Source organism: Scatophagus argus, chromosome 4, assembly GCF_020382885.2.
Source record: "Scatophagus argus isolate fScaArg1 chromosome 4, fScaArg1.pri, whole genome shotgun sequence".
Lineage (NCBI taxonomy): Eukaryota > Metazoa > Chordata > Actinopteri > Scatophagidae > Scatophagus > Scatophagus argus.
In genome coordinates, this window is record NC_058496.1 from 11,390,582 (window position 1) to 11,408,809 (window position 18,228).

Genomic DNA, 18,228 nt, shown 5'->3' on the forward strand with positions numbered 1-18,228 from the left:
AATGGAAAATTCTAGCTGCAATAACATAAGTCTTGAGTCAAAAGCGTTTCAGTCAGCTCTGAGCTGATGATGCCTCATAGATGAGTGTTAACGTCTTCAAGAACAAACAGTGAGTGCAGTTGACTCGATGCTTCTAGGTATCCTCTGATCTGGATCACATAGAACCATTCTAAACAAACACGACTGTGTGGAACAAACAATTATATGTACTCCTAAACCACTGAATAGCCTGTGTTTAAATATACAAATATGTAATTCAAGAAAAACTTGGAATTGTAAAGTTGTCAGCTGTTTTGAGAAACTTGATGTTTCCTTTTACAGGCAGTCGTCAAGCTGTTGCCTCGATGTCTGGCTGCAGCCCACACCATCCTGGGGGTCCACCCCTTTCCCCGCCTTGATGTCCTCATTGTCCCAGCAGGGTTCTCCAGTCTGGGCATGGCCAGGTAATTTCACTGAGGTCTTTGGTAGAATGGGTGAAGGTTTAGATATAGTGCCATAGCATTTTACTGTATTCTACATGTATTTAAAGCAGGTACATGCAGGCCAATTTCTTGTAAAAAAAAAAAAAAACATTTAAGATATGCCACAACAAAGTTACCGGCAGCACTACTTCCTGGTGTTTCTGGTTTGGTTTTTGGGTTGCATCATTAAGAACATACTGTACTTAACAATTGAAACCCTCTCGCTGTGCCTCAGTCTTATTTGGGGTGACCTTCCTCTTTGGAATTCTTTTATTAAAGAATTAAAGAGTCCAGCCACAACTGCCTTTAAACCCTATTCAGTCACTTGTCATACCCCCCCCTCCCAACCACTTTTACAGCTGGCCTGTGGGACTTATCTTCTGACCTGCTTGCATGTCAGTGGCCCATTAAGGACAAGAAAAGGAAAAAGAAAGAAAAGAAACATTAAAATAATCCAGCAGTGCTATATTGAAGCCAGACAAAATGTAAACACATAAAAGTTGGCAGACAAGGGGATCTTCAGCCTCTACTTAAAACCCTTTCCCATACACTATTCCTGTCTTCTTTCACTGGCCCATAATTAACCCTCTTCTTTTAATCACTTTTTCTATCCCATCCGTTCCTTCATCCTTTTTCCAAAATGCTACTCCTCCCTTCCCTCATCCTGTTTCCAAAACTCACCACCGTTTTTCCCTTCATCTCCTTTCCCATCCCAAACAGCTCTCTGTGTTTTCTCTATTCCTTTGTCCAAACATAACATGGTTCTTGGTTCTTTTTTAATTCATTTTATCTAACTTCAAGACCCCAAATCCCTAACCCCAAACCCCGATCTTCTTGCTTGTGATTCTTTCACTGAGTCGGTGTGTTTTTTGTTTTTTTTTTAACCAGCAGATGTTTCAGGTGGTCAGCAGGCTCTCTGCTCCACACTCGACCTGTGTGTATTTATATACGTATGTTTGTGTGCAGTTTTAGTAGAGGTCTGGGGAAAGATGGGTGGGTGCAAAGCCACAGGATGACAGATTCACTGTTTTTCCTACTATAGATAATTCTCTTCTATGTATTGCTTCGTTCTGTCTTCACACTCACCACGTCCCCCTCTTTAACGTTTTTCCCCTCCATTCTCTTTCCATATTTATCCCCCTTTTATTACCCTACTCTCTGTTTTATGTTGTCCATCTGTCCTATCATATTGGTAGTGTCCTGCTTCTGTCACTTTTTCTGTACCCTTCATTATCTCTTATTTTTCTCTCTTCATCTCCTGACTTTCTGTTTTCCTCTTTGCCCTCATAATATCCACAAATCTCCAAGCTTGCTGTGTTTGCTGCCCTTCTTTGTCTTCTCCATTGCTCTGTACAGTCGCTGGCTCTCCTAACTGGCCTCTAGCATTCTACAGTAGTGATAGTTTCTCTGGAAATCAAGTTTTTTATTTTTTCTGCACTATAGTACCGTAAGCTGGCATATGGTACGCATTTAGATATTACTGAAAGCCAGCCGGTAGCCATATGAATTAAGTTAAAATTGGAAATTGTTGCAAAATAAAGACCATCAATGGCTGGCCTTCTTTCTAAATTGTGTTGATAAAGTAAACTGATTAGGGTGGCCAGTGAACATTGTTCCAAGTGTCTGCGGTCTGCAACCATAGTCTCTCTTTCTCTCTGTCTGCTTTTTTCCTCTCCCTCAGCGGCCTCCCTGGAGAAAAGTACCCCAGACAGGATATGAGCTCATACCTGAATATGTATTCTGTGTGAATTTCTGACGTATGGCCAAGAGTGGTCTCAATCAGAGATGTTTTGAAGGACAGAGGGCGACAAGAGGGCTGCAGCATGGACCTGATTGTCAGCTTTGCATACTTATTTTGACTACTTCACCCAAAATACAGAGCACTCTTTGATCTATGGAAAGTCTTTCCCCCCACATCTTGTGAAAATCTGTCTCCCTGCTGTATTTATTTTGAACGGACATCAAGTGCTAACACAGTGGCTGTTCTGGTGTGACTGTTGCCTGACGGATGTTTTCTTTCCCTTATGAGGATAACTCCCAGGCACTTATTCCTCCTGCCCTGACTGCTTAGACTCCAGTTAGTTGCAGATGACAGAGCAGAGATTTAAAGCCTTCATTAAGCTTCAGACAGCACCTGCACTGACTCCCTATAAAACTCTGCATGGTTCTCAACCCAATGTCAACTCAATGCATCCTCCCCTCAGCGCGGGTGGTTTGGTCCTGCATGCCTCTGCGCTTAACCACGGGGTTGTGCCATAGGAAGGCGGGGAGGTCAACCAAAATGGAAGCGTAGATTGAGATGGAGATGAGAGAGAGAGGCAAGGAGGGTAAAGGCGGGGTTCACGACAGGCCAGTGAACCCCCAGGATGTGGGAGAGGATGTGTGGATTATTCCCAGCAACAAAAGCCATTAGCCCCTGGAAGGACTTCAGAGACTGGTGCTATTTAATCTAGAGATTGGGAGGTATGTGGGCCCCAGTGCTTGGGACCAAGCCAAGCACAGTTTTTGTTGCAGTGCCCCAGTGGAAACAGCAGGAGTGGAGGGTCTATGGGATGGGGAGCTGCGATGGGGTGCTGTGGTGTGATACAGAGAAGGGAGGGCAGAGGCAAAACAGGGGAGGATTCACAGTGGTGTGAAGTTTTTATGCTGCGATACAGAGAGGGAGGGCAGGAAACCGAAGATTAAGGAGTCAAGTAAGGGCAGGTCTGCATTCAAGGGCTGTGCCGAGTACACTGTGCACCCACAGGACTTTCTGATTTACACACACACACACACACACACACACACACACTGCTAGTCTTACGCAAATGTAGCTTCCAGGAGGTAAAGCCAGTCAGCGGTTAACAGGATTTCACATTACCAATTTTTGTTTATTTTATGTAACAAAGATAGCATTGGTCTGTTATATTTAAACGTCATCTATATTTTCTACTTTGGCTTCAGGAATTCTTTAGTAATCCAAAAACAGATATTTGCTTGTAACTGTGTATGCCAAAGAGTATCAGTATTTTTTTTATTCATCTATCTGTACACTTAAATATTGTCTTTCTGTTTTTTTTTTTCTGTTGAAGCATTGCTGTGTGTCCTACCTTCATGCTATTATTAGCATTTTTAAGACTTGTAAGAGTCGATAAAGGAGAGGAGTGTAAATGCAGAAGAGTTAAACATTGATAAAGGAGTAGATAAGGGAAGATGAAGATGTATCCGAGATGAGAAGAAACGAAACACAGCATAGCTCAGGAATCTTTGAAAGTTATTTCTGTTTTCACTCCATTTAAAATTGTAAACCAGATGTCTAAATGTAATAAATACGAGCATGTGTGTACATGCATTTTTACACTCATGCCTTAACTTGAACTGTTTTTCTTTCTTTCTTTTTTATCTGGATGCATAATCTCATTTCATCTCAACCACGTCATTTGGTTCCGACTAGCAGTGACAGGAAGGGCACGGCATTTCCTCTCGCTCTTTGAAGCTGAGGTCTATGTGTCCCAAAGCGGTGGCTGGAATAATCAGAAATCACTGCGTTTCCAATGTGCCCAAATGTAGACATGTCTGGCATTAGAGGAGAAAGCGGTGGTTTCCCCACATTTTGTAGAGAAATGGCACAAATGTTGAGACGTGTCTTTTAGTTTTGTGGGTAATGTGGATTTTGTTTTGCTTCACTGTAGACAGGCGGATTCCTGTGCTTGTGTTTGTATGAATGCATGTATTGTTCAAATGATGGCGTAAGGATGTGTATTTAGCGCAATGGGATGACGTCAAAGGAATGCTACTCAGATCATTTGTCATTGGTTATTGTCTGCTGTTTTCTCTGGTGGTGAACTGAACACGTTTGTTTTTAAGTTAACATGTTTTTTGGGTTATCCTCAAGTTAAAGGTGTAATTGAGCTGGTTCAATCTGCAACTGACTGTTGTTTTGTCGGGGGGGGTTTTTGTGTTTAGTGAAAGCAGTGCTGTCCCACACCACTTGATGACGAGCGCTGTTGAACCCACATACATACTTACATATCAGTCTCTCAGCATGTCTTATTGCACTCCCAGCAGAGTGATACAAACACTTTGCGCAAATATTGCTTCTTGCAAACATATTTATTGCCAAAATTCTTTTTGTCTTTTCCAAATATGCCCGATTTTTCCTGATTGGACATTTCTCGTTCTCCTGTTCTGGTGTGTTTGCACCACTAGCACTTCATAGGGGGGTGGCTGCCTGTGGAATTAGGGAGAAAGAAGATCAAGTATTTAAACTGCTTGTTCACTTTGCAGTACGGGAAAACTAGACAGCCATATAACTGTCACAGGCACTAGGTAAAAATTATGACTGGTGTATACCTCTTGACCTCTCTAAGTGGCAGTGGAGGATTTTCAGCCTGACTTCAGCTGACTGCATTGTTTGTTTATGAGCTAGCAGGAAGTTACATCGTTCATTGGGTCCTGTTGGGAAGAAGTAGGGAGCTCGAGTGCCGGAGGGAGTCGGTACCCTGCAGGATAATCTCTCGTTGCCCTGGAACTCCTTAGTGTACCACCTGAGCTCTTTTTCATCTTTAATAGGGTCAGACCAGTGGTTTTGCATGTTTTAATCCATTACCTTAGAAATCAAATATTCTTCACTTTGCTTCCAAACACTTCATCAAAGCATACCACAAGCGTTCAGATTTGAATTCCTATCTTCTTGAGAGAAATTGGGTTTTAATTTAAATACCGTAGCAATTATTGTCACATTACGGTATTCCCACATGGTAATGCTGCTGCAAGAGAGTGTATTTATTTCAGACTAGCCTCAAAACAGCAATATTTTTAATGCAAGAAACAACCAAAATCACATAACAGTGCTCACACGTTTGCTCATGTTTTTCAGCCAATAAAGCATATTAATTTGATGGCAGCAGACACTGAACCATGCACTAATAACTTTTCAGTTTTCATGGCATTCCAAAATGAGCAGAAATTGTTGGCAAGGAAATAAATCTACAAACTTGCATGCTTTACAAAATGGTCAGCAATAATGGAATGAATCATCCAAAACCAACAGCATTTGAAAGATAAAACAGATCATTAAGGAAAGGTCATTATCTTTGAGAAAAGGCATTGCTGCTTATTACCATTTTAAATGGTAAAGTAAATATCATAGCAGACCACAAAATGCAAATTAAAAAGATTAGATGCTAATCTTAACCTTCCCCAGTTTCCAACATGAGTCTCGCTCTTTCGCCTTATTGGCCATGATTTCTCATTTCTTTGCCCCTATACTGAATTGCACCTCCTGCCTTCTTGTTGGCCTGTGTTTTCCACTTTTTTTCTCTGTTCCTCCTTTCTTCTGTCCCAGTCCTCCCTCTTCTGATGTCTCAGTGGATTTCTTGCCTTTCTGCTCTCCTCTCCAGTTTGATCTGTGAGGTAACCCTAGAAGTGTGTGACACAGACCTGCTCTTTCAGAAGGCAATCGGGGCAGGCCAGGGAGGGCGGGATGTGGGGGGTCAGATTTTTTTGGCATGGGAGACAGCTGTTAATCAAATAGTCAAGGATGAGGTGTTTCTTTCTTCCCACCTTGAGTGGATCTTCCTCCCTTCTGTAGCCACACAAAAGAGTTGAAAAGGCTGCTCTGCATGCCTGCACCTGGACATAAGGAGAGGGAGGGTCTTGTGCACACTTAAAGAGATTGCAAGTAGTTGAGATTTTTAGGTAAGCTTTATTTCTTTTTCTTTCCAGTTCTCTTTGTTCCTCAGCAGATCTCCTGCTGATCACACACGGGGCATCTCCAGACCCTAGCATTGGCCATTACTATGCATCTCTTCTTTTTTTTTTTCCTTGTCTTATTTCTTGGTCAGGTCTTAATAAAGATAGCAAGACCCTGTTGTTGCATTTTGTTATTGCGTTAGCATTCCTTTCTAGTTATCTTGGGCCTCTCAACTTCCCTTCTCTATCTACAGTATAGGTTTACATGTTCTTCTATAGTACCTTCTCACAGCCTTTTACTCTTCCACTGCTTAACAGGAGAGGATTATAAAGTTTGTCTGGAACATGCAAGTATCTCTCCACAAGAATAATCAGAAAACAATTCATGCACGACAGTTTTTGAATTTTATATTTATGACTGATTGTTGGGATGTATGTGTAACATTGCTCAAAATTACAGCCACTATTGTATGTGGGGGTTTTTCCCCAGGTGCCATATATGCTTTCATTGTCATCGGTGGTTGGTGAGTGATGGTGCGTTGTTCTGCGCTGCCCTTAGATGTGAACCTGGTGGCAACAGCTGGCAGATAGTGCTGCATTTAACAGTAACACTGACACACTGTGCCATAACTCTGGATTAGAGGCTGTGGCAAGACAGGCTTGTCACTGCACACCAATTCCACTAACTAATGGATGAATCCACCGTCCCATTCCCTAGAGTGATGGATGGGTCCATTGTATGGCATAAGGGACGCTGCTGCTGGTCTCTGTGTGCATCCTGGGGCGTGTGTGATACTGGGACCCAGAGGCTGGGGGTAATTTCATTTGTCTGTGCAAAGCCAGACGGCTTAATGTCCGTGGGACCTCTGCGCTGAACCGGCCAAAATGAGATATTTGAAACAAAGTGCTGTGAAATGCTCGGTGGTAATGCTTCTGATGTCTGGGTTTGCTTATAGCCTTGGGGAGTGAGCTTGGCTCCACGCTGGTCAACCAGTTGCTTTCACAGTAGGCTGTTTTTAGCCATCCTAGTGGCGTGGCTCTCTGGATGGAAGTGTTGATGATTCAGTTTGCATGTCGGTTAATCAATCCATCAGTTTGGTTGGATTTCCATGAATTTTTGTGCAGACATTAAAGAATTAAAGAATTTCCCTTCGGGGATAAATAAAGGAATTCTGACATTAAAGGACATACAAGACATATAGCACCCACACCAGCAGGTCATTTATGCTGTGAAATATTTCAACATCTATTAGGTGGATAGTTGCATATATTTGTGCTTAGTAATAATTGGCAAATATTAGTAAGGTAAGCATTATACCTGCAAAGTATTTTAGTATCATCAGTGGGAGCATGTTAGTGTGCTGAAGTTAGCAAATAGTATTCACCAAGCAGCCAGCTTGGCTGCAGATAGTTACTCTTGTTTAAAATCACAATGATACTTAATTTCAGCTATGTACAGTTGACTGCATTTTTGACTGCCGTATGTCCTCTGCATGCATCCTCCGTTGTCTAAGCCTTCGTAAGGCATAAGTCTGATAATGTTCTACATTTTCCGTAATTTCATTGATTACCATGAAGAGCCGAAACCAACAATTGACTGGTCCTATTATACAAGGGTTGTTGTTATTCCTCTGTGTAGAGCTCCATTGTTGTCCAAAAACTATTAAAAACACATGGGCATAATAGAACTAGTACTGGTCTTATCTGTGTATATGCCAAACATATCTTCTAGCCTTATGATTTACTTTCTGGGTATGCGCACCCCTGAATATGCAGTCTTGTTTCTCCTGCTGACCCAGCCAGTTAGAAGCAAGGCTGAGTGGTGCAGTTATATCAAGTTCTAAATAATACTTTGATGCATATGAGTGGGCCACACCTCTGGGTAACATGTTCCCTCACTATGATGCTCATGGGCACTGTAGTTTATTTTGAGTCAATACATCATACTTTGTCCTGCTACCATAAATACTCAACAATGCACCAAAGCTGGTGCTATAAATAATCCGCACCAAATGTTGCAAACTGTCAAGGTTCCCACTGGTCCTTGAGGTTACTAGGACTAAGACTAAGATAAATAGACTTAATTAAAAGTACTTGTATATATTTATGTTTTGTACAATAATACAATTACAAATGTGTGTCCCCCATAGTCAGTTTCATGTGCCACCTGCATCAAAAGACTGCGCTGATGATGATGCAGATTATGGCAAGCAAGCGAGAAGGCTAAAGTTATGTCCTGGAAAAAGTGAATTGTAGCACTCGTGGCTCACCAATGACATTTACAAGGACAGGCTTGTGCGTAACACAGCACAATTGTCCACACGTGGTAGTCTCGCTGTTTCTGTCCACGGGATCCATTGTTGTCTCCGAACTTCAGTAAAGCACGCTGATTCCCATGAGAAAAATCAGTACCTTGATCCGTGTCTCATATTATGTTGTGTCGAAACCTTAAATTTGAGGGAATTGGGCATGGAAGGTCCTTGAGAAGTCTTTGAATTAATATTTTCAGAAAGTTTGAAAGAAAGTTTTGTATAACATTTGATAAGAAACATGCTGCCCAGCTGTTTAAATTATTTTACCTGCTATGAAAGTGAAAAATGCGTAGCATGACTCATTTTTTTAATATTTACATTTTAATCAGTAGGAACCAATGGGCTTGGGGCTTAGAGCCACAGATAGACTGGAAAAGTACAAGGATGTCTTTTCATAGAATCTGTTGACAGTAAAAAAAATGTGGAAAATCACCAGGCTTATCCTATAATTGTTCTCCTTTACAGTCGCATTGTTTGGGCTGCATTCCTTCCTATCTGTTAATACCTGTTGCTTGCTCTTGCACCTTGTTACAGTACTTTTCAAGTGATAATCACTGTTTTTTTGTAAATGGGTTGTTGCAAAAGTATTTACATCAGGCAACTTTCACCCACACTATATTCATCAGCTGCAGGTTTTAGTCTGACAGGCAGCTCGGCCAGCCTGAAACCTCTTTAGAAGAGACAGCTCCGCTCACTGGCTAATTTCACTTCGATCTCGCCTTCATCCATCTTTCCATTCTGTCAAACACTTCTTACACAGCCCTGCAGTACTGAGCGGTCTCACTTTCCATCTCCTCACTGTCTCATTCTCTCACGTTACATAAGACAGAAAAAATTAGTCTATTTATTACCCTCCAGGCAAGAAAATGTCTCAAATTATAATCCTGTGAAATAGGTTTGTCCTGTCTTTCTCACTGAGGCGGACGTGGAAGCCAAAAGAGAGTTCTGAGTGCTGTGTGATGAGTGATGGGGTTTGCATGCAAATAGCTAGACTGATACAGGAATGTGGTTTATGTCACATAAATATCATGTCGACACCACCCTTTGGCTGATTGACAGGCTGGTTGTAGCCAGATGAACTCACTGCACTGCATTAGTGTTCATTAAAACACTGTTTACGCCCTTTGTGTTATTATAATCAAATTGTATTTTATTAAGACAGTGTAGGACGGTGAAACTTTGATCTAAAAGTTTTATTGTGATTTTTGTGGGTAGGTGCATGTGTACATTTAGATATCGTCTATCCTTGTTCCTTGTTCTGGTCTTTTCTCTGCACTGTCATTGTTTCTTGTGGCGTCGCTCACAGAGATTTCTTGCAGTTTAATCTACAGCATGCCAACATTCAACCACAGTAAGGGAGCTCACCCTTATGGACAAATAAGTGTCCTTACTGTTTGAAACAACAACACACACACACGCACTCATTCACTCAAGAACATTCCTCTGGCATGACATCAGTTTTTCGTCTCTGGAATAAGCGAGGAACAAACTGCTGCACTGTGGATTGTTTTATTGTTAAAGAGAAGATGGATCAGACATCTGCTATCACTTCCCAGCTGATATGGATTCAAAGTAGATTTTCTAAAAGTATGTGGGTGGGTGTGTGTACGCGTGTCTGTACCTGTGACATTCAGCTAGTTTATGGGGGTGCTTTGTTATGCCTGCATCTTATACATTTATTGGATCTTCATGTACATTTCTGTGTACATAAGCATTGTTGATCTCATCAGGTTACGACCCATATGGATCCCATCAGTGTGATACAAACTTGACCTGCTTAGAGCCAGCTTTCTGCATATACATATGGGCTTTAAAGATCAAGCACTCAGCACTCAGCAACTGCAGTTTAACCTTGAAACCTGCCACTTATTTATCATGTGCCAGCACTACAAGGCCTCATTTTCTCCAGACTCAAGCAGCAGAGTCGCCTCCTTGTTCCTGATGACCTCTGATATCTTTTCTGCTATTTATTTTCAGTTTCTGATGCAATGCAGTGTATGTGGGTGGGGCGGCTCTCTGGGGGCCGCAGTCTGGCCCCGTGTTCATGTGATCAGGCCCTACATGGAGTGGCATTTGGCCTGGCCCTACGGGGCCCCATCTGAGAGCAGAGAGCTGATCTGCAGCCAGCCTGGAATGCCAGACATTTGAAGTCAGACTTGTTAAAACAGAATGAAGGCTGGTAGGAGTTTGGTCAAATAGGCCCCTGTGTCTAAAATAGCCTACAGACTCTGTCTGAGAGGGAAGGGAAAGAGACAAAGCTTCTTCCCGTAAGCTGACATTAGGAAAGGACAGCTCTCCAACCTTTGCTTGAATAAAATAGAATAGACAACACTGTAGATTGAGTGCTTATTGTCTTTCACGTGGCATCATCTCCTTACCTGTCAGTCATTGTGTCCTAAATTGTGTGTGTGTGTTTCTGTTATGGTATGCAGTTATATGCGGAATGTGTTAAATTTCACCGCTGATGCAGTAACACACCACACTGTAACTCACACACACACACGCATGCACACACACCCACCCACCCACACACACACAGACACAGGTTCAGCAGTTCAGCATTTATCTCACCAGGGAGCTGCACTTGGGAAAAGAACAAAACTCCTCATCAAACTCGTCTCTCTCTCTCTCTCTCCCATATGAATATCTATTAGATAATTCTTTCTAATTGTTTCACTTTCTAGATTAGCATTTTTCTCTGTTCTTTTCCAGGCGTTCTTTCCATGTTGTTCAATCATTTCGTCATCTTTACTTTGTTTCTCGTTCTCACTCACTCATTTGCACATACAGTGCACACTCAGCTCTAATCATCTTTTCCCTCGTCCCTCCGTCTCGTGGGGCTGTTTTACTGGTGTCCCAGCTATGTGCTTAGCTGGGCTAGGGATGTCAATTACAGGACTATGATAGGGCCCCTGCTGCATTATGCATGGAAGTGTCCCACTGGGGAAAAAATGGCCTACAGCCAGGAACGATGGATGGAGGGATGAATAATGGATGGAGAGATGGAGGGGCGAAATGCTATTGCAATCTGTGTCTCACCAAATTGAAGACTTGCCCTGGTGCACACCTGTGAAGCTCAGGGCCAAGTCACCCTGGGTGACTCACAGTCGTGAGGTTGACGTGTGAGATAGCACAGGAAGGCTTTAATCAGTATTTCATTTTGTGCATTAAGACCCAATGGGATCCCACCATCAGAAAGGTCTCTAAGGTCTTTTGTCTATTATTCTGTATGCAGACAGCCTGTCATTGTGATCACTTTTGTTTTCCACCTGCATATACAGTACGCATGCCAGAGTTTGTGTACATATTCGCTGAGCGTATTTGCACATAGCGTTCTCTGAGCCATAAGACATACCATATAGAGGCAATCAAGAGCAAGAAATATAATTATTCCAGTCTGACTGAGTCTAGATTTGTGTTTGGCATCTAAATAAACATGACAGACTTTAATTCCATTTCTGTAATGCATTTTTTAGAAGAACATGACTAAGTGGAACAGCATAGAGAATTAATTTTTATTACACTCAAACAGAGATAAAAAGCATCAAAAACAGACACATGACAGGGGCAGCAAATATCGACGAATTTACATGCTCTAAAGGCATCAGTCACCAAGTTTGAATCAAACATCCCATCATTAAACATCTGGTAATGTACATTTTCACCAGAAAATGATTGATGATGAATTTCTTCACCTCTGAGTGGCCCACATATTTTTTTTTTAATCTGGATTATCTTAATGAGATTTTAAATCTGGAAAAAAGTCAGTAATACAAGTAAAAAGGAAACTTTCTCGGAATATTTTGGTGCAATATCATATATTGAAAGTGCTCTTCAGTGTGAATGTTAAGAAAACCAAAATATCTCAGTTGTTAAAATAATGAAATGAGAGGGGTAATTTTATTACCGTGAACATTATCACAACACAATCCAATAAGAGCAGAAGATTTGTCACAAGACAACCAGTAAAACTGACACTGCAGTGGACAAAAGCATCAGAAAATGTTCATTTTGTAAATATTGTGTATCTAGACAGAATTCCAATATCTGTCTCTTAATGCTTGATTGATGTAATTGTTGTTTTAATCAGTGTCTTTAGTTGTTTTGCAAGTCACATTTGCCAATTTGCCAATCAGACATTGGAAGCATAATGTGGAATAAAGACAGCATTTGCTTACAAATGAATGCTCATATTTGAAAGTATTCAGGGACAACATTGTTTGTCTCTGCAGCACAGTTTACATTCAGATCTGTTATGGAGATGAAAGTTGTATGAGCATGTTCAGGTGTGACATATGTATGAATGTGTGTAAAAGTCTTCTTGTGTACTTGTGTACCTCTGACAGGTCCCTGATGTCAACTAATGTCAGTCAGTGTATCAGCGAATGTGAAAGTTGCTGTTGTTATTCATCGCAACCATGGTGGGATGACACTATTTGTCACTGGAGTGATGGATTCCGCATCCCTCAGAGGAGCATGTGCAAGTGCCGTCTCTGAAAGGCTGTCTTTGTGTTTCACACTCACTCGCTCGCTCACACACACACATAACGCACTGCTGGAGCTGACAACAAAGACGTGCTTATCCAGTTGTGGGGGAATAAGATTAGGCTACAAAGAAACTCATAAGGCTAATGTTAGCATCTCCTGCTCCAGTGAGAGCCTTTGTTTGTGTAATCAGGAAAAACATGGGATTAGATTTGAGATGTTGTCTCGGAAATGATGCCCATAAGACCTTACTGTATGATGGTGACATGTTCCTAAATAACAGGCCTGCCTTCTGTATGATAAAACAATCCTTGTGGAAATAATGAGGGCTTGTGCTCTTCAGATATCCAATTTTGCTTTCCTCTAAAATAGACTGTCCTGCAGACCTGGCCTAACCTATGTCTTTACTCAGATATTTTCCTTTATAATTGACTTGTCACCTTGATTAGTTTATGGCAAGGATAGAAAATAACTCCTCTGTCATCTGGTGTTGTAAGATGCTAATCTTTCCTTGATGAGAGCAGCTCACATTCCTTTAATTCACTGATGGCAACAGCATATGATCTTACCGTAGCAGTTGGGGTAGACTGTGGATTCTGCAGGTGAAGTAACTGTACACAGTGGGTTCCAGTGGTTGGAAGAGTAGTGCCAATCTTTTTAATTTTGAGACAGAAACTAAGTTGTGTGGTTTATTTTTGGATAGTTTTGTTTACATGCATTTATATTGACAGTGCTTCTAAAAAGTCAAATAAAATGACATGAAGCATAGAGATGAAGAAATTTCTTCTTTCACATGGAGGCATCTTTAACATATTTGTCACAGGAGTAGGGTGACCCTGATACTAAAGTAGGGATCTGCAGTTTGCCATAAACTCTCCCACTAGTGTCAGGTCAATAGTGGCAGGGACACTTAAGATTTAGAGAGTGTGAAAGGAATTCAAGACAGTCCTGTGTTGTTATATGGGCCAGGAGAGAGAGACAGAGAGAGACCATTCATTTGCACCTCTGTGACCTCTCTCCCATTCTTCTGTTGAAGAATAGCCTGCCTCTCATGCACAGTTGCCCCCAAGCCCCTCAGGGCACCCAGAGCCTGTTACATAAGAAAAAAGTGAAGAATGTTCCAGAAAAGTCTTCAGTCATGACTTTGGCTTTGACTGAACACTCCTACTGGTCCTGTTGTACCCGCACTGTCTCATGGTTAAAAGTCACGTGTCCCGTATTCCTGTGTCTTTGAGAAGCTTTGTGGTATGGACGTTTCAGACAGTTTTTGTTCAGTATCAAGAATCAAATGGATGTGATTCAAACTGCAAACTTTTTTATGACACAAATATAACTTTGTTATCCTTAATGCCATGCTGCTTGAGTGTTCCTCTTAGGCAGTCGGTCTACCTTTTTGGTATAGAGCAAAATATCTCAGTTATTGAATGCACGCTGTGAAATTTAGTACACACATCCATGATTTGCAGACAATGCACGTATACTGACTTTGTGATTCACATATTTATGTTTCCCTTATGACAACTCAAATTAACTTTTGGGGTCCCTTTTCATTGAGTGTCATTATCAGGTGAAATTTTTGGTTTGTCAGTGTGACTGAAAAATTACAAATCTAATGTTCTTCCCATTTTGTTTTTATTGCTAATTAGCAGATGCTAGCTGACTGAACTAATATGACGAAGATGTACGTTCACGCATGTTTGCATTGTCATTGTAAGCATGATAATGTTAGCATTTAGGTTAAAGCCTCACAGAACTGCTCGCATGGCTGTGGACTCTCAGTTTTGTCAGTGTGTTTTTGTGAATAAAGTTCTTGTAAATAAATAAATTAAAAAAATACTTGACTGTAAAATATTTCTAGAGTTTTTTAATTTAATTTAGAATTTAACTCCATTTTAAGAAAATTACAACCTCCAACATGCTTATTTCTTTAAAAGGTTTTACTACATTCCTATTTTACCAAGCAAGCCCAACCCCAGATTCTTGTATCTGAATGAGGTGTGTGCCTGTGCCAATCCTTTTTCAGCAGCTCAGTATTCTCTCCTGGCAAGAGTCATGTGTAGTGAAAGAAACTTTCCAAACCCTCATCAAACCTAAAATTTACTTCCTTGATTGAGAAGAAAGGAGAAGTTGAGGGAGAAAACCACATTCTTAACTTTTCCTTTTTTAATCAGATGTCTAAAATGGACATTAGGGGAAACCATTATCTATACAAAATAGTATTTACCAACTCACATTTGCAAACAGTTATATTGGAATTTAGCTACTGACTGCCTTGTTTTTCCCCTCTTCTGTTTTGCTTGACTCAGAGCTTTGATAAGCTGCTCTTATTGGCTGAAAAGATTAATGAGGCTTTTGAATTGTTGAGTAAGAAACACATATACAGGCGCCGGTACAGTTATGCTTATCTTAGGTGTTACTAAAAACTCTTCCAGGTGTTTTTCTTTTTGTACTTCAGCATGTGAATGCTGCACATACAGTATATCTGTTTAGAGTGTTGAGGAGAGCAAAGAGGGAAACACAAATTACTATATTTACATACACTTCAGATGCACATGATCTAAAATTTTACCATATGTCATATCCAACCATATGTTTAATTTCCTTGTAGGAAGAATGAATGGCTGATCTCAATTAAATTAATTTTTCGATAAATCAGTCTCAAGTGTGTAATTATTGCACATGCCTACAGTTTTCTAAATATGGTCATATGTCATGCTTTGATCTCAGTTCTTTCCTTTTCATCTTCATAAAGACTTTAAGAGGGTAAGGGTTTGGTTTTTAATCATCTATTACCATAAAAAATCATGACATCTTCTAGACTCTCTTTAAACCTAAAATTTGAAGCATTGCCTTGAAGTCAGGTTTAGAAACAAAGTGAAAGAGGAGGAGTGGAAGCTGTAAAACCACCCTGCTTTGATAAATATACAGTTACATACATAACAGTTTGGCAGAACCTCTTAATTTTTTTTCTAACCCGTTGTTGGTCGACAGTTTTGGTTCAAGGAACATGATGTTCTTGCTTAATGTTTGTACAGGGCAGTTAGGTTTACCAAGAACTCTTGATGAGTAAGCAGCCCTTTGCTAAACAGAATGTAGAGGATGGAGAAAGGGATGGGCAGTCAGTGACTCCCATTGTAACACACTTGTGTTAGTTTGTCTTGCATGGAGTGTTCAGGATAAGTTTTCTGTAATCATAGGTGTGAAACATTACCTCAGTCAGGCTTTGATCATGTTGTGGGCTGGTACTCCATATCTTTTTGGTTTTTATTTCTTCTCAATCAGCACTTTTTACTCACATTAATTTTCCATATGTTCTTGTCTTTCTCTTACTTCCTGACCTTCCCCTTTATAATTTTCTTTCTTGCTTTTTCCTTCTTGTTCATCCTTTATTTCTGTCATTTGTCTTCCCTAGCCCCCATATAATCTTCCTGTCCCAGAGTGTACTGTATGCCTCGAGTTCTGGTTCTGGAGAGAACAGCCTGTCTCTGTGTGGGTCCAGGATGTGCCATGAGATTGCCCACTCGTGGTTTGGCCTGGTTATTGGAGCCAGAGACTGGACTGAGGAATGGATCAGCGAGGGCTTTGCCACCTACCTGGAGGATATTATCTGGGCCCAAGCACAGCAAGTACGGTACAATCGCTGCCAGATGACTGTAGTTTACTACAGCTATTTTAGTAACTTGCTAGTCTTTTTATGCTGTCACCCCAGCTAAACACTTCTGGAAGGCAGTAGCAGCTTTGAGATACACTAGTTAAGCTACTTGTGAAGCTCGTTTTGCTGTGGCCATGCTACTACTGAGAAAACAACTTTCTCTCATTCGAAAAAGTGAGTATTTGTGATGTTTATGGAGTTTATTTCTTTCTTGTCATAGAATAACTGCACAGCACGGCCCAGCTACTTTATACCATAATGCAACACCTCATGGAAACACCGGTTAACCCTCCAACTTTCCATTTCAACAATTTGTATACCAGGAGTTCCAAATAATGCTGTTGTGGTTGGCATGCATGTCAAGTAGAGTTGGCTATTACATTAGTGTTGTAAAACCATACGTCAAGCACACAATGGAACTGTTTATAAAGGCACCGATCCAAGTTCCAATGCAAGAAAGTGCAAACAAGAAATAAAAACTACTTTTGAAAGGTCAGAGGACTCGGCCAAACCAAACAAAAATAGTAAAGAAGTTCCTGGGCCAACCACAAAATCATCATACCCAAACCCCTTGACCTACTGAAATGTAAGAAAACTAAACTTTTACTAGCATTTTAAAGAAGTAGATCATGGATCAATGAAAAAAAGAGACAGGGTACTTCACACTGCTCCAGATGTCCTTCTTATTAATTCTTATTAAATAAGGGTATCTACAAATAAAATAGGTAAACAACAGGACAATGGAAGAGGGTGTGGTGCTAGTATGAGTGACTCCTTTTCTTGCAACACTAACTTCAGCTCTAATCCTGGAGGTGATATGCATTCAGATCTAATCCTCCTCCTTGCTTTCCCAAACCATCTGGAGTTGCACAGATGTTTTCTTATGTTTACACCATTTAATCATTTCATCTTTATCATATGAACTTGTCTGAAGAAGTGGATTTCAACAGACCTGTTATTGCTCCCAAAATCAATCAGACTCAGTTACAGGGATAATGCTTGCTTTTGCTGGTGAAATTCACCATATTTAATTTTCTTCCTGGACTCTTCTTTGTTCTGCCTTAACCTTTTCTCTTTCCCTTACATCTCTTTTCTCCATATATCTCCCACCAGCTCTCTTTACAAGAGACAGGAGAACAGTCTGACCTGAAAGCCTTGCTGAGGTGGAGACGACTCTCTGATGAGTTGAAGAACTCAGAGGAGGAACTTCAAATCCTCAGGTGTGTGGTGTGTTGGTCAAGTGCATCTGTTTCAATTATCTTAGCATTGTTACCACAAATAGTGTAATAGCACCTTCAATAAGCATGCTTAAAGAAGGACACAGCACTATACAGACACAAAAAATGATCCTAAATGCAGACTGCCGATTGCCTTCTCCACTGTGAGTTTTATCTTTAGACATTAGTAGAAGATTACGAAACCAGTCTAGGTTTCGACATTGTAGACAAAAGTATCCACACAGCTCTTTATGGGGCTGGGCCTCTCACTTCCAGTGAAGGGAAATCTTAATGCCTCAGCGTACCGAGACATTGTGGACAATGCTGTGCTTCCAATTTTGTTGCAACAGTTTGGGGAAGTCCCTTTTCTATTCCACCATGACTGTGTCCCGGTGCACAAAACAAGGTCCATAAAGACATGGCTGTAT

At 40.8% G+C, this 18,228-nt stretch overlaps 1 protein-coding gene across 10 annotated transcripts in view; it reads left to right on the plus strand.

Moving 5' to 3' along the window:
- LOC124058442 (aminopeptidase O (putative)) overlaps positions 1-18,228 on the plus strand; it is a 69,337-nt gene that overhangs the window by 4,636 nt on the left and 46,473 nt on the right. For 8 of the 10 annotated variants that reach the window (XR_006843255.1, XM_046387701.1, XM_046387700.1 and 5 more), the window contains 3 exons: positions 322-443; positions 16,344-16,557; positions 17,697-17,803. Coding sequence is in view for 9 of the 10 variants with exons in the window: in XM_046387701.1 (XP_046243657.1) it covers positions 322-443; positions 16,344-16,557; positions 17,697-17,803 (443 nt within the window). In the remaining variant the exon portion in view is untranslated. The remainder of the gene's footprint in view (positions 1-321; positions 444-16,343; positions 16,558-17,696; positions 17,804-18,228) is intronic. The other 2 variants (XM_046387704.1, XM_046387707.1) reach the window with 2 other exon arrangements.